Source organism: Megalops cyprinoides, chromosome 14 (assembly GCF_013368585.1).
Source record: "Megalops cyprinoides isolate fMegCyp1 chromosome 14, fMegCyp1.pri, whole genome shotgun sequence".
Taxonomy (NCBI): domain Eukaryota; kingdom Metazoa; phylum Chordata; class Actinopteri; order Elopiformes; family Megalopidae; genus Megalops; species Megalops cyprinoides.
In genome coordinates this window covers 26841349-26863154 of record NC_050596.1, presented here as the reverse complement: position 1 = coordinate 26863154, position 21806 = coordinate 26841349, and the positions used below count along the sequence as shown (strand labels likewise).

General features: G+C 38.1%; 1 protein-coding gene across 2 annotated transcripts in view; it reads left to right on the top strand.

Moving 5' to 3' along the window:
* The window catches only part of LOC118789027 (inactive dipeptidyl peptidase 10-like), a 117248-nt gene that overhangs the window by 72444 nt on the left and 22998 nt on the right, over positions 1–21806 (top strand). For both annotated transcript variants that reach the window (XM_036545306.1, XM_036545307.1), the window contains exons 4-5: positions 16878–16972; positions 18010–18084. In XM_036545306.1, coding sequence (XP_036401199.1) covers positions 16878–16972; positions 18010–18084 — 170 coding nt within the window. The remainder of the gene's footprint in view (positions 1–16877; positions 16973–18009; positions 18085–21806) is intronic.

Sequence of the window (21806 nt, the reverse complement as noted above, 5' to 3'; positions counted from 1 at the left end):
GTTTTGATTATTGTCCTTTTTGCATGTCAGCTGGCCAACTTAGTAAGTAAAAGGGATGGGTATAGAAAGTTATGTTTCAAAGTTTCTGTGTCTACTTACCTGTTCCTGTCTTTACAAATTTGCTTCTGGTGAATGTGATAAATTGAATAAAATTGTTAGCAAATGCAAGTTCCAGAGATCAAAGCAGCTAGAAGCATGGATGGATTATTATTTACATAAAGAAACTGAGCTTATGTGATGTTAGATGAAGGGAAGAAGAGTCAGCAGCTCTTTAAAATGAGGGGTAATGCCCAATTACATGGCAATAAAAGCATAAGTATACTTTCAAAATACTGAGAGGTTATTTTTTTATGTTTCTGGTGATACAAAAAACAGGGCTTTTGCTTGGCTCAGGGATGGTCAAAGGTTTTGTCATGGAATACCCACAAAGAACTGATTGGACAATGAAATCAAAGAAATCATATCATCCATACTCATCCATTCTCCATCATCCAACCCTTTTTCCTCAACACTACACACTCGTCTTTGTCAAAGAATTACTTTCTCTCTGTCCATCTCTCTTAAATCAGTAAGCTTTATCGGCATGACAAACATTTGTTTGTTTTGCTTAAGCTTATCAGTTAGATATTTAGTGGGTAAGTCAACTGTGAGTTGCTCAGATGGCATGAGTGAAGTTGTGTCTCTTCTCCAATTAATGCCCACTTTGCTGCACTGCATTGTGGGACTTGACCTGCACTTCCACTCAAGTTCAGAGGTTGTTGAGGTCAGATGAGCTTAATGGTAGTCACAAAGGTTGAGTGAAACAGGGGGAAAGCAGGGGAAAACAGTCATTCCTGTTGCTTTAAACCACTTTATTTGTTTGTTTTCAAAATGTGTATCTAAGTTCTGAACTTGCTGCGGTGATTAAAAAGGAAATTTGACCATTAGACAGTATTGTATTTCAGATGCCGGCTAGCTAGATGGCTAATTGTATTTTCAGCTGGTTAGCTAGCTCCTTGGTTATCATCATTGAAAACTGAAAAGTGAGCTTCTTAGCTACTTAGCTAGTAAGAATATGTGAAAGTGAGAGATAATGAAATAAAGAACACTGATTTTACTAATCAGGCAGCAAGAAATCATGTTTAGTAGCATCGTAACCCATAACAGAACAAATGGTTTCAGTATACAAAAATGCCAAATTCACATGCTACATATTTATGCATACTGCTTGCTGTTTTCTCTTTAAGTCAGCAATAATATTTGAGAAAAATGTCTTACATTAAAATGATTGACCTCAAAAATAAGCCAAGTTACAGTAAACTCCACACAAATTTAACAAGTATACCTATCCAATGTTTCCCAAGTTTCCTAAGTTATTCGGTGTAACTTCGTCCTGTGCTTATTCAGGGTGCCTTTTGAAATGAATGAGGTATGTCAAACTTTGTGTCACATCCAATCATAAAATGCAGGAATAAGTAAGTGAAATGCTAACAATAGAATATTAGACTAGTATGACAATAGAACTGCCATCTGCATAATGTACTAAAATTAAGTGCAGTAGAAAGAGGTGCAGTCGGAAGAGGATAACATAAAAATGATGTTTGAAGTGTTACAAAACCATACAAGAAATCAAAACTGTATGAAAAAAACTGAATGTAACCAGATCCTCGATGTCCTAGTTTTTTATTAGTCATAACAGTAATTATAATATTACATGTTATTACTGTTATCTTCTTCTTTCCACTGCGAGCATAATTACTTGTATTGACCACACTAATTTTAATGCATTATGCTAGTAGACTGCAAAACCCCTTATCTGCAGAGGCAGGTCATTTTGACCTAGTCTGTTAGGTACTGTGAATGCTTGCTCTTTTTGTATAGATTTTAAGCACAATGCCACCTGTCTCAAAACAAGCTTTTAGCTTCCTGAATTTGGGTCTGGTTGTGTCTGAAAGTATTGCAGACACGAGGTGATGTGAAAGACAATTATAGCATGCTGTGAGCCAGAATGACACTATTCTGGGTGTCTCTTGACAGTCAGGGTTCTGAAATTATAACACAGAGTACCTTATTTTCCACTCATTTAACTGATTAGCTTCTTAATAACGGCAATTTGCAATCATTGAACTGTAGAAAAAAGTAAAAAAAGAAAATAGAAATTATTCCCCATATGACTGTGGATTTTAAAAGCATGTAACATTCTAAAAAAGAATGGGAGGAAGAAACAAAACCGAGGGACATTTTTTATATCTCCCATCTTTGTTATTCAGTAGCTTTTCCTTGACTTAATTAGATATGGCTTCACTTCCTCTCTTTAATTAACAGTGGGGACTTTGGTATGTCCTCCCCGTCCTCTGTACCACAGGACCAGCTAAAAAGAGGTCAAGAGCAGACAAACATTGGTGGGGATTAATGGGATTGTTTTACACAGCAGCCTCCCAAGGAACGGCCAGGCGGAGGTAGCAGACCTAATCTGTTTATGCTTTTGACATCTCCTAAAAGACAAAGAGCATGCCTGAAACTGTTGCCTTGACTTAGCGCGCCCTCTTTGCCATTGAAATTATCCTGGTGTCCTCTTTAGGTAAACTGAGTCACTCCTCTGCCGCTCTGTGGTAAATATACTCTGAATGGTACTTTCATCCAAGTTTGTGGAAGAGCCCTGCTGAATATTCATAATGAGAACAGTGGGGGAAGAAAGAGGGAAAAAAAACTGGAAGGCAAAGCTCTAGTTTTCCATTCATGATCAATGGAGAATCAGTGAGGATCCAAAATAAACATAGACTGACACCACGCTGAAAAAATGCAAATTAGCCACCAGGTGTAGAGAATGCAATCTCTTCCGTGTGCGTCATTCAGAAATAGAACTTTGACGCAAACGGAGGCTGTAATTACACCCCCAGACGAGCCACTAGGGTAGAAAGCGTTACAGCAGCGCTGAGCTTAATGCGTGGTGCGCTAAAACAAGTGTCCTCCTTTGTTTCTGGACCTGTGCTGTCCTAATTGCCTCTGTGAGGGATTTCCAGAGTAAATATCATTACTGAGGCCCGCGATAATACCACCCCATTAAATTACAACCCCTGTCAAATTTTTCTTACGAGAAATACACAGTGGGTGCAGGTGGTTTTTTAATTGCCCTTTCGCTCATGCCAATGGACGCAGAGAGAGAAAGGGAACAGAAGAGAGAGCTCTTTAAGGTTCTTGAGGTAGGCCTGTGAAGTTGTCCTCATCCGAGTGTGGCAAGTGGAAATGACTTTCTCAGCTGCCTGTTGGTTTTCATTATGAGACTTTGGGACAATAAGGCATCTCACGTCGTGCCAGCCTGATGGAAGGCCTTAACTACAGCTGGCGTCCAATCGATTTCTTGATTCTATGATGATAGATGCCTCTGGAAACAGAACCGTCCACATGATGGCTCTTTCTCCCCAAATGAAAACATTCGCACCTTCTTGATCACTGCAACACCTGCCCATACAAAAGACAGGTGGCACGTTCCCTTTTTCACTGTGATGCTAATTGCAATTTTTTTTTTTTTAAATTACAGATCTTAATTAATGTTTCATTTTCATTGTAGCCAAGCAGTCCCTCAACAGCGATTGTGAAATGCTTTCGCGTACACAGAGGTAGATTTGCATTTAACAACATGTGGCTGTCACCGCACGTCCGTTCGGTGGAACTGTAATGAAGTTGGCCTGTCGATTGGTTCCCACCTGGTTGCCCCCGTCTGGAGAATGAGGGAGGACAGTGATGTATTGCAGGAGGGTTCCAGGCTGGCAGGCCTCAGCCGGAGGGGCTAGTTACAGTAATAGCCACTGGTCAGGGCTCATATTGTGTGGGAGGCTTAGCCTCACGACAGCTCTCTGCTGGTGCACAACATGCAATGTGAAGAAAGGATCACCTCATGCCTGTTTACCGTACCTTTTTGAGGACATTTTAAAAACTTTATCTGCAAATAATCACATCAACGATAAGCTAAGCTGCTCACATTCAATTTCTTGCACAAAGGGAAAGTGAGTTTACACTTTTTCAGTCTGCATTAATGCTAGAGTGAGCTGAAGCTTGGCTCCAAAAGGAAAAAAAAAGTATTTTTTGCATTATCGCAAGTTGGTTGTCATATCTTACCATATTGGCATATTATGATATTACATTATCATATGCATCTGATCCCCATCATTGACTTTCTCATATCCCAAGACAAGGCTCCATTAAAAATGTATGCTGTTCATTGCAGGAGCAGTACTTTCTGCTACTTTGCAGAAAAAAGTAGCCGTCCAGTAAAAAGAGACCCAGAGCGCTGTGGGGTCCACTGTGGTTTCCTGCAATGACAGAGTGTCCCAGTGAGACAGGAGTTCCTGTGAAGCGACGACTGTCTCGACTAGCATGACAGGAACAGTCAGCAGGGACACCACAAGGGCCAGGGGACTCATGCCAGTGTAAATCAATACTTTTAGCAGTGGAGCTATGGAAGAGCCAGAACTTGAAAAAATATTCCTCCATTAGTCGCACTGACTCGCACATACAGTATGTGTGAGATCTCTGGCTACACAATACATCTCCATTACTGCTTTCACCCTTGCCTCTTATTATGAAGTGTTCTAACAAATGATAGGAATGTGCAGTTATAAAACTGTTGTTTTTTCTTCACTGGCACACATTTCTCCTTGAGAATACTTATATTCTATTGTGCTGGGAGTCGCTCTGGATAAAAACGTCTGCTAAATGCATGTAATGTAAAGTAATGAGAGGCAGCAGGACAAAATAGCCACCCATCCTGTACCACCCTTACCATCATGTTTCTGAAAAATTTGTAAACGGCAGTCATATACTCATAGCCTAGGAAAGAGTTTGTATAGACAATCTGATTGAAGAATGTGTAGTATTTGATTCAAGCTGAGCCATGTTTTCACATTTATGATTTTGGAACAGCAGAGATAGAAGTAGTGCCTTAAAAGGTCCTGGAATGGTCATGTAATGATTTTGGATTCCAGACACAAGTGTGACACACTTGATCTGTGTTGCTTTTGCATGGAAAGAGAGCCGACTTCCTGCAAATGCAGGAAAAGAAAAATGGTGTGGGCTTCAGCGTGGCCTTATAAAGACTGCAAGGTTGTCCCTAAACCTAGACAAACTTGCTTTTCTGCTCCAGCCAATAACCTTGTAGCTTAATTCTCCTCCTGTGTCTAAAATATTTTGCAGATAAATTATTGTCAGTTTTAAGGTAGATGCATACCAGACATATTAAAACTGACAGTTATGCAGCTTACACCAGACAATTTGAACAGAGGTTTGCAAGTACTGCAATGTCCTCGTGTCTCTGAGGGTGTTATGCGTAAGCAAAGTGTTTGACTTATTTAAAGCTTCTCCTGCCTGTGACTCTGAACTAGTGATGACACACAACTGCCCACCAAGCCAAACAGAGCTCCCTAATTAAAATTCCTGATGAGAGAAATGCACCTTAGCTGACCCCTTTTTTCCCTGTGTACATAAAGGCCCTGCAACTAACTGCCCTACGACTAACTGTTAAATTTTCTTGATTTATATACACGTACAAAATGAGAAATTGTGTATATATATATGTGTGTGTGTGTGTGTGTATATATATATATAATATATAAGATTATATATGAAATTATATATAAGTACAGAGTGAGATATTGGACTTGTAAAGAAATGGGCCTCGATTGGTAAGTTTGCATTGGTGATGTGGTTAACATTACTGTCACTTTAACAAACATTTGTGTTGGTTCTGGCAATGGGCTGAGGTAATGGTTTTGGAGATGTGGAAGCTTTCATTGGGAGGATCACATGCAACACGTATGTGAAATCGATAACTGGCACCCAAGCAGCAATGAGGTCATTCAGGGACAGAGGTTCACGTGTTATTTAAGATCTGTTTCCCTGCGCTTTCTCTGCAATACCAGACGGGCGAGACTCTTTGTGTCTTTGGGTGTTTTGTACAGCTTGAGGACCCAATTACAGGGGATCCATGAAGCATGTAACCACCACCTGTCTGTCTCACCACCCACAATAGATGTCTCAGTGGAACAATTAAGAGCTGATGTCTCAGAGCCGGGACGCAGTCTTCCAGGAATCTACTTGTCAGGCGAAGTGTCTGCTGGAACTGTGATGGCACACGTGTTGAAAGGATGGATGTCTGCACACTTTACAACTCATGCAAATACAAAAAAAAATTGTATTTATTACATATTTATTCATTGTGTATGAAATTCACAGTGTCCAGAATTTATTTTATCCAGTAATAGTACAAACACCATGGGTGGAAGTATGGTATATTAGTTCAATGTAAAATGTTTTCTCCTTTGAGCAAGATGGATGGATTAGTTTGTAACGCTGAGTTGCTGTGGGAGTTTGGGGGTAGGGGGTCGCGTGGGACTGCAGAAAGGGTCATTCTGAAGGGTCTCCGTTCAGAGCATGAGGGAGTTGGATTGGAGTTTGATTAATTGGAGGAGAAACTTGTCATTTCTGTGTTTGTGGGAAATGTATTGGAGAGAAGTGCCTTATAGAGGTGTGTTGGTCACACACTCTTTGGGTGTGCTTTTATGAGAGTAGTAATGTTTTACAAGTTTTGATTTCCATTACTAAATGCATGAACTGCTAGCAGTAACCCCATGTCTCTAATAGCTAGCTAATACAAAGTTAATGCTGCTTTGGAGACAGCAACCCGAATTGTTTTTTTAGGGGCTTCTTAACCCCAGTAGATTGGCTGAGTTGTTGGACAATTAATGAGTGCTATTTTGAGCAGTTAATCTCACCTCTTGTCTCATCCTCCATCCTTTTGTTTGTGTCCTGCCCAACATTGTGCATTAACATGTAAAGGTGTAAGCGCTGTAAATTCCCGTGGATAAGGGTGTCTGCCAAGCAGGTAAATAGCTACATACTGTTTAAGTTTTATTTGGGGCATAACCCCTAAAAACCAGAACAAGAAAGTTGTTCTTACTGTAGTGTTTGGCAGCAGTTATTATTAATAAACCGTATTATATTTCAATTAATAACTGAAGTAATGGTAATGGCTGCTTTGATCATGTTCCTGTGGTAAATGTCCTTGTCTCCTGTCTGTTCAAGTGGTGTTTTCTTTCTTTTTTTTTTTTTTTACTTCGCCTGGCCTAACAAGCTAGCATAGCATACCATTATACATGGGTGACTGAGTTCAGTGAAATTGACTGAAGCCCATCATGATTTTTACTTGAGGTGCTTAAGACGTTTTAGACAAATTGGATTCCTAAAGGTCTGATAATTATAATCAGATTAACTTCTAAGTATATATCATTTCCATAATTTGACTGAAGTAATTAATTCACAGCCGCAGGGAGGGAACGAGTATAAGGAGGCCGTGCGCAGGGGTGGTCGGGCGCTTAATGACTTATACAGGAAGTCCCAGTTACATATGACCACGATGTCCCAAATACGTCAAACCCTTTTAAGGCCAGGACGTTGTCAGAAGTAGAACAAAAAAACGGATATGTAGTTTATCTGCTTGTAGAGCTTTGAGAATATGACCTATAAAACAGCACCTGCAATGAACAGTCTCTGCCATCAATAAGAGAGAGGGACTGTGGTGTTCGGAGACTGCCTGCAATTTCCTGCAAGAGTTAACAAGGAGGAGAGTGTGGTAGCCAGTCTCCTGTTGGACCATGGGGTACAGGATAAAATGCGTTTGGGAGACAGCAGAGGGCAAGGCTGGCAAACATGCTCCTACTAATGGTTTTGTTCGTTCCCTGTGGATTATCTGATCTAATTAAACAGCATATACCAAGTCCATTCATGTTAGACTCTATTCGCTGGATATGCATGAGCAAGTGGATTGCAGTTACACAAGTTATGTGTAAAATGTGGAGCATCAGCCTTATTATTTAACCTGGTCTCATTCTCAGCTCTGTCCTTAACTGGACACTTATCCCCTGACCTACACTTGGCTGTAGAAGCAGTGTTAAGCTTTTTAGGCAATTAGGCAAGTTATATAAGCAGTCTGTGACCACAACACTTGCTTACTGTGCAGTTCAGTGGGAATTACTGATTGGCACGCATTAGAATTACATACAGTAGGTTGTACATTGTCCATCTACACTGTACACTGCAGTCTGCTAGAAAAAACTTTGCTACTATAGTTTGGTTGTGAGGTTAGAATTTTTAGAGATCAAAAGCACAAGAGACTATCCATTTATGTGCACATCTGTGTTTTTCAAACTTTTGAATTTAACAATGTATAAACCAAGAGATTTGAGGCTCTGAGAACTCTGTGAAACATTTGAGGCTCAAATGCTAACCATCCTTCCCCTTCTAGGCATTTGCACTGAATATTTCATGAAATACATGCTATTTGTATACATAATTACTGTGTTTTAAATCGGAAAAATTTTGTCTAAATAGTAGGATATAATAATGCTCACCAATTGTGAAGTGGTTATTTACACATTGTTTGTATTTAGCAATCCTGCATTTGTGCCTCAAGCCTCCTAGCCTCCTAGTCTCTTCAACACTCAGGCCAAAGGATGCCCTTCTATCTATTACATTAAAGCAAACCTTTGAAAAAACAATATGACACTGATATATGTTTGCAACATGCACCCAAAACTGAAAACAAATAATATATTATACTCTTTTAGGTAGCCGCTTACATGGAGAATGAACCAGCTTATTTTGTCATGTCTGGCTTTTTGTGCAGTGGAAGAAGTATGAATTGAAACAATCCAGGAAGTGCTGGATGTTGTTGGCAGAAGGGTTCAGAGATGAAACCTCAGATATGGAAGTCCGGCAGCATGCTTTTCCTCAAAAAGCAGTCCTCAGTGCACAGAGTTATGACAGGTCCTGTTCTTTTCCCTGCATGGACAAGCTACAATCCCACAAAATTTAAACAAGAAAACCTTCACAGCTGTTCATACATTTAAGCACAAAGTCCACTGAGAGCTTAGGTGAATCATGGGTGACAACCACTGCAAATGATGTACGGGCTGGAAAAAAGTCTTGGCACCGAAGTGTATACACATTATTCTCTTGATTTCCCCTGCAACATTTCACAAATATGGCATCGCTTGAAATAACTCCAATAACTCCTGTAAGATAATCCTCTTTTAATTGAATAGTTCATGAGAGTTCATGTGGGAGGAAGAGACTCATCCATTATGTTGGGCAGCCAGCAGGATGATTTCAGCGATGAATGTACGTGCATGCTGCCTTTACAAGAAACTTGTCGATCAGTGTGCAAGCAAGCATACTACTGTGTTGCTAAATGGCTGAAACAAAAAATGGATTCAGTGGATTTTCAGACCATTGAGATGCATCCCAATGTTAGCAGCAATGCACAGTGCATAGAGAAACTGATATGTCAGAGGCACTTAGTACAGTTTAAATTGGGTCGGGGGGTTTGTTCAGCAAACCAGTTACACATCACAGATTTGTTTTGGTCGGGGTTAAGATTGCGATGGAGCCCCCTCTAAAGATACAGTTGAGGTTTTGAGGTTGAGGTGGTGATGTAAAGATGGTTATTGTTGCTGTTTGAGTCAATGAAGTCAAAATGGAGAAAAGGAGCAAATAGCTTCATTCATGTGTGTGAAAAAAGGTTTGTATGAAGGGCAAACCTGAAGTGAATGACTCATGATTTCAGTCCATTTAAGAGTTTTGAAATTATTTATCAATTTATGTAACTTCTATGCTGAAAGTGGATTTTTAATGAAGATGGCACTCATTGCTTCTGACATGACAGTTGTCCATGCCACAGAATGTCTTGAGGCAATAACTCCTTAATATGTGACAGATTGCTAAAATTCAAAAAGTTATGTTTCTGTCTACATTCTTACATATTTACTTTGTTTGCAATATTTTTTGTATTTAAAAGAGATGTCTTTCAAGTGTGTATCAAGATTGAACAAAGTAATCTTTAAATCATAAATCTTTAAATGATTAAATGTCAAACAATGTAACACTGCTCCCCTGCATTACCACCACACACCCTGACAGTGTCAGGACATTGTGACTCTTCTATTCAGTGGTATGGGCAGCATTGTGAGAGGACCTCTCTGATTCTAACAAGTTTGGAGACTACAGTGTAGAATTAAATTGTATACGTGAAATAAATGAAATTGTCTCCCCCTCAACATATGTATTCAACTGGATTTGTGCATCGGATAATTCCAACCCAGGTTCAAAGAAGCCAATTTAGCACGTTGAGAAATAAATCATTTTCAAATAGAGAAGCAGGAAATGAGGCCTTAATCTCAAACCACCCAGCTGGGGGCACCTGACTTTTCCATTACAAATTAAAATGAACAAATCTCCAAAACTTAACCACACCATTTTCGATAACGCAGCGGTAAAAGTTACAGCTAGTAGGAAAACTGCACTTTTTATACATTGTTTTTGCAGTATTTCAGATAAGTTTTCTGGTTGCATTAGGCTATGGGATGGCATATCTAATTATAACACCTCAGAACTTTTTTGCACTTCAAAGGCTCTGTGAATTGTGTTAATAGTTTCAGAAACAGACTGCAATAAAATGTCTTGCTTGGATGGATGCCAATGCCCTGTCCTGTGCTCGTTCACATTCATGCCATATCGACCTCAATTGGAATTTACTGAGGAAAAAAAAAAATTGAGCGGCTCTTCGTCTTAGCTCCTTAAATGATTTGATTACCGCCCCAGTTCTTGTGCTGCATTTTTTTAGGTTCAAGGACAGTGTTGTTAAGCATCGATGCCAAACTTTTTCTGTCTGGTCTCGGTGGAGATAGAGAAAGTGTGAAATGTCAGACGCAGGCAAAGCTTTGACATATTGGTTTGCATTCAGAGAGAAAGTCAGCTCCCAAACAGGGCATTGCCAAAACTGACCAGACAGAGTAAATTCAACTGCACTTAATATGTTTTCATAGCTAAGAAAGCATTTTTTGCAGTGGTATTTATCTTTATTTTACATATCAAACAAGGAAAATTGCACATTTTTCATACAACATCCCTCTCCTTTCTTGATGGTATCGACACACTGCCCAGCAGTGGGTAAGTACATTTGCATTATCTGAAACATCGCACCATCGTCATCGCAGTGTTTCAGAAAGCCTGTCTAATGATGCTGTGCAGAGTGGTAATGATTGTGATGACACCAGAGGGTGTGGCATCATTACAGACCACCACCAAGCAGTGGACTGACGGAATACTCACCTGAATATAAATGAGCAGCTTTGCTTATCCAGGTGTATGTAAATTCAGGTAATCTAACAAGCCAAGGAGTAAGTGTTGTTAGAGACTGAATCGAGCATGTAATAAGTATCATTAGGCAATGTGATTGTATGCTCGTTAAAAGCCTCAACTACATGAACTCCTGTGTATAAGTGTGTATACTGTGTGTCACAAACAGACACAGGTAATCTAACAATGCTTTGAAGGAACCGAATAGAAAACAGTTTGCCAGACTCTGTCTATGTTGTGTCATGATATCAACAAACCACATAACATTGTTCACATTTTTTTTTTTTTGATTTCACAACTTCCAAGTAAAAACTGCTTGAATCCACCTTAGTTGTGTAATTTTTGTGTATCTGACTGTCACACATAAATTGTCTTTTTATTAGTTCTAGAGAGTTGGCAACTTTGAAAATTCTCTGTAACAAGGAATGAAATGAGTAGGCCTATTGCTTTATGTTGAAACTGAATGGTAATTTGAACAGGTAGCAGGAAGCCACTCAAGTCAATTACTCCATGAATGATGGATAGCTCTGTGCCCCATTCCTTGTTCATTGTACAAACCCTGCAAGAACAATTCTTTAGAAATGTAATCAACACTGTCAATGGTCTCATAACATCCTTGTGCTGCCATGCCAAAAAGCTAGGTATTGCCTTCCTGAACTCAATCTTCTGACCGATTGCATGTGAATTACTGTGATTTACTCAGTATTACACTGGTGACATTCCCTGTTTGGAAAATAATGCAGACCCCTCAATCTTTTCAAATCACATCATTGCTTTTGAGGAGTCAATCAGGACCTCTCCGTCATGAGCTTGCTCTTCTCTCACCCCTCAAGGCCTTTCAGGGACCTACCAGGTACAGCCCTTCAATCATCTGGCCTTTACCTGGAGACACTCACTGTTACAATTTGCTGTTCTGTCTTATCCTACCTCATTTTGATTACTTTGCTTGACGTTTTTCTGTTGGCTGATACTTCCCTCTGTGAATTGGTTTTGTAATATGAGGACGTCAGTGAACCCCCGCTGGCCTGTGCATTTTAGAGTTCTTGGCTTTTATTCAATATGCCAGAAGTGAACTTTGTCCTCTACTTAAATAATGGCATTTGACAAGTGTTTCTTTTCCTATTAATAACACAGTATAACTCAGTTTATGACTTGTTTCAGTGTAGCTTAGTATTTGCTATTTCTTGAGTTTTTTTTTTAAGTATTTTATTTTACCCTATGCCAGTAAAACACAATTAAGGTCCCAAAAATTGGCTCTTAATTATACATTATTAACACTGCATGATTTTGTTAACATTATTTATATTATGTATCTTTTTACAATGGTGATGCAGCACATCCCATGCAAATGACTGATTCATTATCATCACTCATCAGTCAGTACTGTAAAGTATCTTTGAAGATCCAAATGAAGCTTCAGGAAAATGTTCAGGCAAATGTTCAGTGTTTTCTAAGATATTTCAGCTCTGCCACATTGTACAGCAATCTCTGTTTTATGGCAAGTGTTTGAATACTGTCTGTCAAAAAACCATTCAAGGCCAAAGAACTATGGCAACTGGAAAACAGCCACATAGAAAAGTGACTGTAGAAAGTAAATATTGCTTTAATGCCATGTAATTTACATACATTGGCATCTTACCTTCTGAGTGCTAATCTAAAGTTGTGCAGAGAGACTTCTTGCTATGTAGCACATGTTTGATGTATTTCTCAAAGGGAGAAATTCAAGGCTAAGTGGTTAAATTGGTTTTATTCAGAAATCAGTCTCTTGAAATAAAGCACCTGAGTACTCAGGTGAGGAAAAAATTTGAATGTCCAGGGATATGCTGTTTCTAGATATCCATGCTCTAATCAAATGAGAAAATGTGTCATTTCTCTTTAGCTTTCTCTACATGCCTAAGACTCATCTCACAGACCTAATGGAAAGTCAGTATTAATCCCTGCAAACCTGTTTTCAATTGATGGCAGCATGGCAGAATTTTAATTGAGCCCCAAAGTGAACAACTGAAAAAACATCCAACATTAGACAGAGCAGAAATGGTCCAGGAATCTTGCCCATTGAGGCTGGTAAAAACTTACCAGCAGGGGGCGCTGCCACAGTACAGCTTGTTACTCAGACCGCTGGAGAGGCAGAGAGAGGGAGGAGGGAAGAGAGAGGATAGTGGTTACAATAGGATGACCAGGCAATTTGGGAGCAATATGTAATGGGGCATTGAGACACTGTGTAGCCTGAGCGAAGATAAACGATGACAGCATACAAAAGGAGGTCAGTCGAAAGGTTAGGGCCCGTGAAGGTCTTCAGAGACTGTCCTGTCACATTCAGAGTGAGTCGTTAGCAAAGACAGTTCCGGGCACCAGAAATGCTCTATAGTTAGCCACCCAATTTGAATATGAGACAAACTATAATCTAGGCTTAAAAACTGAGTTTGTGGCAGATTCCCAGACATAATTAGGCTGTTGCATCATTGTGCAGCTCTGTGTGGAAGGGCTCAGGGCTACTAGGTTTACTTTTTATTTATTATTTTTAGAACCACCAACAAGCTGGCCTGTGCTTAATGGTGGTTCCAAATATAGAAAAACACACAGATAAATACACTCCTGGCAACATATTGTAAATTCCAGACAGATTGGATATGAGTATATGAGCTTAATTTATAAATGACATTTGAGATGTTTAAAAGCTTACTGCTTATGTAACTAGTGCATTTTTAAACTCTTTTTTTAAACTCTTTTACTGTAATGAGTGTAATGTAGCCAAAGTGAATATTTTAGAGACTCTTTGGCTTTTGTAACTTTGTAAAATCCTTGACATAAAATACTAACATAAAAAACAGGTTTTCTTCCCTAGAGTTGAAAACTTTATAGTTTTACTTGCAGGTGTACAGATCTGATTATTTCAAATTTAGTGTAACTGGAAGGAGTAGTGATCAGCTTACCAACAAGAGCCACACTGGAATTTTGTCCAGGACCGCACAGATAGCACACCATTGCTTTCAATAAGTGTAATCTATGACACTAAGGTTGTCAACTTTCTTTTAATGTTTACCAGGTGAAACCTATAATACCAGTATCATTGTCACTGCATCATAGTGTTACAGAGGGATCACCTGGACCAGAGGGCAGTTAAGTGGTTCAAAAATATCACTTTTAGCTGAAACCTGTTGCATCGTTAGGTCCAGTCATTCGGGGCTATAGCCTCGAATATTTTAAGCCGAGCCCCAAATATTGTCGCCCTGAAAAAGGAGGTGTTTATAGCAAAACAACAGACAGACTGTGTAACAGAGCGGAACTTGATTTGCAGCGTACGAAGGTGTGATAATATTTATTTATTATAAAGGCAGATATAACCTCCCCAACCTACTGATGCCGATCTCCCTTGAAAAAAAAAAAAGACAAGCCCCAGGCAAACTTGACTTGACCCCTGATATTTTCAATAGCTAGAAATGCCCCTGGCTGAAACCATTTTTTTCCTCCAAAAATGCTTATTTGCTTACCACACTTTGTTATCATTTTTAATATTGTATTTTTTTGTCTCAGAATAACAAATACCTTATAAAAGTTTATGCCAAATTCATATTTTCCATCACAGGGCTACCAGATGAAAACAGCCAAAGACCATATGATGTACAAGTAAGCATCTGTCAAATTCAAAGATATCAATGAATAAATTGGTGTTGGGCTGTAGAGAACATAGCCCAGCATCTGGTGCTGAATCTCTTCCGCCAGACCACAAATATGCCATCTTCAGATCATGAACAAATAAGTAAAATATTTTCGCACTAAAGAAGTAGACCCCCTTCTACAGCGTCTGTGTCTCTCACATTACTCCTCCTGGTCCAACTACAAGTTACTCCTCATAAAGTTTTGCAATGCTGTTAATTGTGGGTCCTGAGCATGATTCTTCAGGAGACTTTCCAAGATGTAGGCTGCCCAAAAAAACTACAATGCCTAGGCAAAGACAGAACTCCAAGTATTGGCCATTGTTGGCAAGTTATTCCTTATCTCCATTTGTATTCATCCTCCTGACTAAATAGGAACAAAAACAAGCTAATAGAGTAACATATATAATTTTTCTACCTTTTCTACATGTTCTGACTCTTTCACTTATTAAAATATTTATTCACCATTGATTCAAACCTTTCATTTCACTCTTTCTCCCTTCCACGCTGCATGGGTCAGTTTTGAACGACAAGTAATTTGGTGGTATTATTTCATTTCATTCTAAAGGTTGTATCAAAATGAAGTTGTTTTGTTTCGACAGTAGTTTTTTTCTCAGTGCAAATCAGCTAGTAATTACCAATGCAGCTGTAGTAGATTTCCAAGATAACAGTCACACAGATGCATGTGCATTTTTGTAATATTCAAAATTGCAGTTTCTTTTTTTTTTTTTTTTTTTTTAATTTGATTTAGATGTTTGTTTGTTTTTTTCTCCAAAGTTACGGCAGGAAAGTAAAGCTAGAATAAAACACTGATTCATTCAATGACAGGTCTTTCTTTGTGTCTCTTGATTTCCACTGGCATTGATGACTAAGGACAAGTTAGAGCTGCAGAACATAAGCAACTCCGTGGCATTGTGATGTGTTTGTAAAGCGGAGGAAGAGGAGGCATGACATTCTTTTCAACTGTAGCAGGATGGCATTTCAGTGTCATTATATGTGAATGCAGTGACAATGTGCGGTATTCAACTCAAAAGGAACAATGCAGCTGTAGCCAGCCATGAAAGCGTATTTACAGCAGTGACTCAGTGCATCCCGGTGCCTTAGAGAATAAAGGCCAGAAGAAACTCATTTTATCTTGGTTTGTAATACCCATTTCCCACTTTTGGAGATATTTTCTGCTTTTATTTATGATTTTTTTTTTTTTGCTTGAATAGCCAGGGAAGAGGAATGTAACTTTATGAATTTGTTTAATGTAAACATCTTTGTTTTAATACACAAAATTCATGCTTTGCTGATCTGAATAAAATTAAAGTATTCCCCTGATGCTGTGTTGAAAAGTACCAAAAAAGAGAGAAATGTTAGCATACAAAAATAGCATCTTATTCACACATATGTACTTATCATTTGTAAGTTTGTATAAAGACTTGCAAAGACGAGTCTTCTGTTAAAATTAAAAAGAATCCGAGTTACACTAAACAAACACCAAGTAAGCACTATCTTATCTAGACAGGAGAGACTAATTTTGAGAAGTGAAATGAATTGGGATGCTGAAAGATTTGCAATGATGAAATGGGCCCAACAACTGATAGGAACATATAAGTGGTGGTGCAAAATGTGGCAATTACTGTGCTGTCATCTAAAGTCTCTAAAATCTGAATCAAATGTCAAATGTGCTTAGGTAGCATTAAACTAAATGTTTTGAAGGGCTGAAACCTCAGGGCTATGTAGAAAACCCTCAGAGTTGTGTAGATATGTGGTATTCTGTGGCAATGGGAGGAATGGAGCACTGTATGTACCCTTTCAATATTTGTCTGGAGGCCTCATAGCGTTTCCTATTTAGCCAACATCATGGCAACTCATAGCAACTCAATCATCCTGGCTTCTACAGACTATGTTTCTAATATCTTCTCAAGTATTCAGGGGTTTTGATGTGTCACCAGAGAAAATGCAACCTTGACTCCAGTTTTTTTAATCTCAAATTTAAAAAGTGGCAGTTTGCACAGTAACTACTGTGCATGTGATAACAATACTTTATTTCTTCTCTTTTCTCAGAATCTGAGGTTGTGTACAGGAATCGGGATGGCCACGTCATCAAGTACAATGTTCTCACCAATGAAACAGACATTGTGTTGGAAAACAGCACCTTTGTAAGTGGGAATCTCCAGAGAATGTTTCTAACTCTGTGTTGTATTACAGTGTTTGAGCACTGCATTTGTGAACCCTGTAATCTGTTGACTTTTTATCCTTTGATCGTAATTAGATGATCATTATTTGGATCCAGGCATGCTACAGTTATCATGACCCATTACATAAGCAATGTATTATAGTCGGTACAATGTTGAATAACATTAAATGCAAAACTTGTTTGAAATGCTGAAGTGTTTCATTCCCTGGAGAACAATTCCACTGCTCACAGCTGAAATTGAATTGAACAGCTGGCTCCACTAAAATGTGTCACATTTCTGTGATGTAACGTGGATGAAACACTGGGTAAAATGTTGTTTTAGGAAAAAAGTTATATACTTTTTGCAGAATGCTTGAAAAAAAGTTATATACTCTTTGCAGATTGCTTGAAAAAAGTTATATGCTCTTTGCAGAATGCTTGGTCACACCATGCATGAACTATGTAGTAACTATGGTTAGAATTAAAGCATAGTCTCCCACCATTACAATGTGCATTAATTGTTTATTTATCATAGGAGGCATATGTGTAACTACAAACCATTTAAGCATCTATGTTCACAGTTAACTTTTTTTAGCAGAAATAATTATATTCCAATAGCTTTCATGTTTTCAAGTGGATGCTTGACACACAAAAAATTAACTGCTGTTCAGTGTAAAAGTTCTTATCTTTTCTAGGTGAGCTGCAATTTTTTGGTAAAGAGCATATGTGTATACAGAACATCTCTGAGTGATCTGTAGTCTTTGAAGCTGAAATGATTTTATCCTTCTACAGGGCTACATAGAGTTAGTGTGTGCTTCTCTCTTTGCAAGGAAAAGAAACTTTTGAATGTTAAATCACATTGTTCTGATTTTTTCCTGCCTATTTGATGAAGGAGGTGTCCATATTGGAAGTGGCATACTTACCATGAGCCTCTAATCTTAACACAATATTGCAGAATAGTTAATACATAATTCATACCCTAAAACAGAACATTTGTTGTCTTTTTTGTTGTTGTTTTAGGTTGCATACAAAGTAGCAAAATACTCAGTTTCTCCTGACCTGAAGTATGTGCTCTTTGCCTACCATGTGAAACAGGTAAGTTTCATTTGTCAACACTGAGGAATATTATGAAATGTCTGTTAATTTCCATCACATTGTAATGATGAATGACAGGTATATATTTTCATTGTCAGTGGATTGAAAGGAAATATATAAAACCAGACTGTGAAATGTTTTATATGTGTTTGTTTGTAGGGTAGTAGAGTAGCAAGAGAGCTTTTTTGTATCTTTGTCTTTGCAGTGCTTTAGTGATTTTTTTTTTTTTTACACCAGTTTCATTTCTAATGTCGGTTTAAGTGGAGTTCTGGAGCTAATTGGTGGATTAAGTGAAGCTCTGAAACGCCTGTGGAAACTGTTTCTTAACATCTGACAGCTTGTCATGTTGTTATGACATAATCAAAATAAGATAAGAGTGGTAAGTCTGTTTCACATTGAAGTCAAGACAGATAGAAACAAAGGAATGAAATCCTCTTCAGTTCCCTATTGAGTATCACTGAGCTCATTCATTAAGTGTAGTAGTTCCTGAGTCTATCAATGCTAACAGGCCGCAGATCAAAATTTGTTTTGCACTGTATTTATTTTTTGAATTTTCAGTTAAGTGGTGTCTGTTGCACAGATGTGTACAGAAGTGAGATGACACATCAACAAATATCATTACTTTAATAATAATGAATTCTTTGCAAATTTTTTGTATAGTGTAATATACTGAGAAATATGTTGTGAAGCCCAAAAATGTATTGCAAATATATTTGAAATATATTAATACAAAGCACAGATATATTGTGATACCTAATGGCAATAATTGATATATTTCAAATAAATTGATTTAGCCAAAAATATCTATTTTCTAAAATATATACTCAATGTATTATTATTTTTGTATGGATGATAGGTGTTGGACACCTTAAAACTAACTAAGACTGGAGTCCCAGCACCATTCTGTTGAATAATCGAGGGTACATTTTCATAACACTCTTGAGTATTGAATTGAGTTCAATTGAGTATTGTCAAAGGTGATTACAGCAAAGGGTAAGGAGGGGAACAGTGAAACACAAAGTGAGTCCAGATCGTGGATATTTCTAGTAAAATGTGGCTTACCACTGTAGTTTACCTTCATTTGGAATTAGCACAAAGTGTAAACTTGGTGCTATGGCTTGGATAATAAATTCTGAAAATGATGAGAATTTTTTTTTTTTAAACTTTTTGCTGTATGAGCAGGCAAGGGGCTGATGAGGATAAAGTAAAACAATTATGTTTTTATTTCATTTTTTGTTTGTGTGGGTTTGGGGGATGCTATTTACTGAAGCAGTTCAGAGTAAGTACTTTGCTGAAGGGCATACAATATTCTACCATTATACTGAAACCTACAAACCTCATGTCACAACTTTATTTCTGTATGCACCACACCAGTGCTAAACTATGTCTACAAAGGGGCCACTTTCAAAGAGAATTGAATTAAAGATCAAAAGTTCAAATAGCCCATATTAAAATGAGGTTATCTGCTAAGTAAAAGCACTATATCCTCAGATTCCCTCTTGCACCTGCTCTTAGCAGAAGAAGTGCTTTATGTCGTGCAATGACTTCTATTATTGCTTGCAGCACTGATTATTTGGTATTGTCTCTCCACTATGCATTCTCCTTGTAAAAAGAAACCCCAAAACAGCAAATGGCAATTTCCAGTTATTAGTTACCAGATTTCAGTGTGTTTTATGTACTGTTAGGTACAGTGTCTTTGACTCCTACATATAAAGAGGCTCCTCTCAGCCCCTCTCTGCACATGGATGAAAATCTTGCATGTTTGATCATACCTTCATATCTCTTCCTATGCACAGTCATGCATTGAACCAAGTCAAGATGAAGAGGCAGTGTTTCCATAATTTTGTTCTGCCTTGACGCCGGAGCTCTCTCCCGAGACCTAGGTGAATGTATGTCGTGAATGAGAATTGCATTCTTAAGGTATAGAGCAGATTAAATACAGGTCACCTTGGATCAGCTTGGTAATATCAGAGGAGGGGAACGGGAGACCTAAGGCAATGCAGATTTTACCGCAAAAAGAACAAGATGAAAAGATCAAAGGACAGAGTAGAGAAAACGTAATTGTAAGTGCTTCAGGCACTACCTTTTTCCACTTAAATTTAAACAAAGCAGGTTGTGTCATGGATTATCTATTAAACCCCAAAACTACTTAAGTGACAGTACGAGTGAACAAAGCTAAAATAACACAGGAAATTCAAACAGGTGTTCAATTTGAACTGCTGTTTACTTGACCTCCCTTTTGGGAAGACCTTGCTTTAAATATACACTGTGAACTACATAATATTTTACAATTGCATCTTGATGGTGAATTTGAGTAGTGTTATTGCTTCAGACCTTCCAGGATATATCATCCAGGTTATACAACTGTCAGACATCCATCTGTAATTCAAGGTTGCATCCTAGAAAAGATTCAATGTGATATAAGCATTTTGTTGCATATCACCATGGAAATGTGTTCAAAATAGTTTTTAGCTCATTTCTTCCAAATGATCACACCATATCAATGTATCAAATAGATGGATAAATTAGCATGAGACACATCAGACATCCATCCCAGGTTGTATCCTTAGTTAGGGCATAGCCTTTGTATGTTTCCATGCTGTACTTAAATAGCTTCAATAAATATCCCATGGTGTACATTACAATATTGGCATTTAGCAGATGCTCTTATGAAGAACAACTTACATAGGTTACAGTTTTTCACATGTTACCCATTTATACAGCTGGGTTAGGTTACGAGTCCTGCTTTAGGTTTACGAGTCCTGCTCCTTACCACTATGGTATACTGCCGCACGTATAAATATATGTGTGAAAGGGTAATATGTAAAATGTGAGCTATCCTATAAAATGGTAACAGGTAAAGAAATGCATTTAAAAGAAAAAAAATCCAGCAGTTGTATTTTTGGAGTCAAGAACAGACTGAGCATCAATCTCACCCCCATCGTTATTCATGTCATCAGTCTCTCCAGGTCTTGGAGAGTTCTACAGTACCATACATTATTCACCATCCTGGATTGAGGGCCTTTGAATTGAAAGACCATGTTTTTATTATTTTTTTATTATTCTGGTCATGCATTCTTTAGACTGACATCCCTTTGCATTTCCTTTGGCATGCTGTCCCTGTTAACATAAATATATCAAGCACCCTACTTGTCACTTTGTCATGGCATGGTAATGCTGAATACTTGCTTTTTGCTCTGTGTAGTCAAAGGAAAACTGTCTTTGGTTTTTTCAACTGCTTTTCAGTACATCAGTCACTGGCAGCTTGTGGCAACGGGCATATTAAACTTGGCCTCGGTTCCATTGTAGATAGCAGCATTAGTTTGTTTTGCTGCTTAAAATAAGTTCAATAAGAGATTCACATGAAGTAAATTTTTTGTAATTCCTTGGCACCATAAGCAGTTACTTCCTTTTGCTCTTGTGGCGATTTCTATTTTTTGTAAGCTCAAGAGGTTTATTGTGTCTGCTCATATGTATCCACGGGCACAAAAAAGGTAAGTAACTCAGTAACTTAGCTAACTGGGTTATTAGATAGCTATGTTTGCTGATACTGTCTCCCAAGATAAATACATTCCTTGCTATGCACAAATCCAACTAATAATATGTATAAATATACAATATGTATATGAGTAAAACTGTATGGTTCCAATACAGTAGCTAGCTATGTTAACTCTAACTCTATCTAGTTAACTAGATGGTAACTGGCTAGCAGTAACCATCTA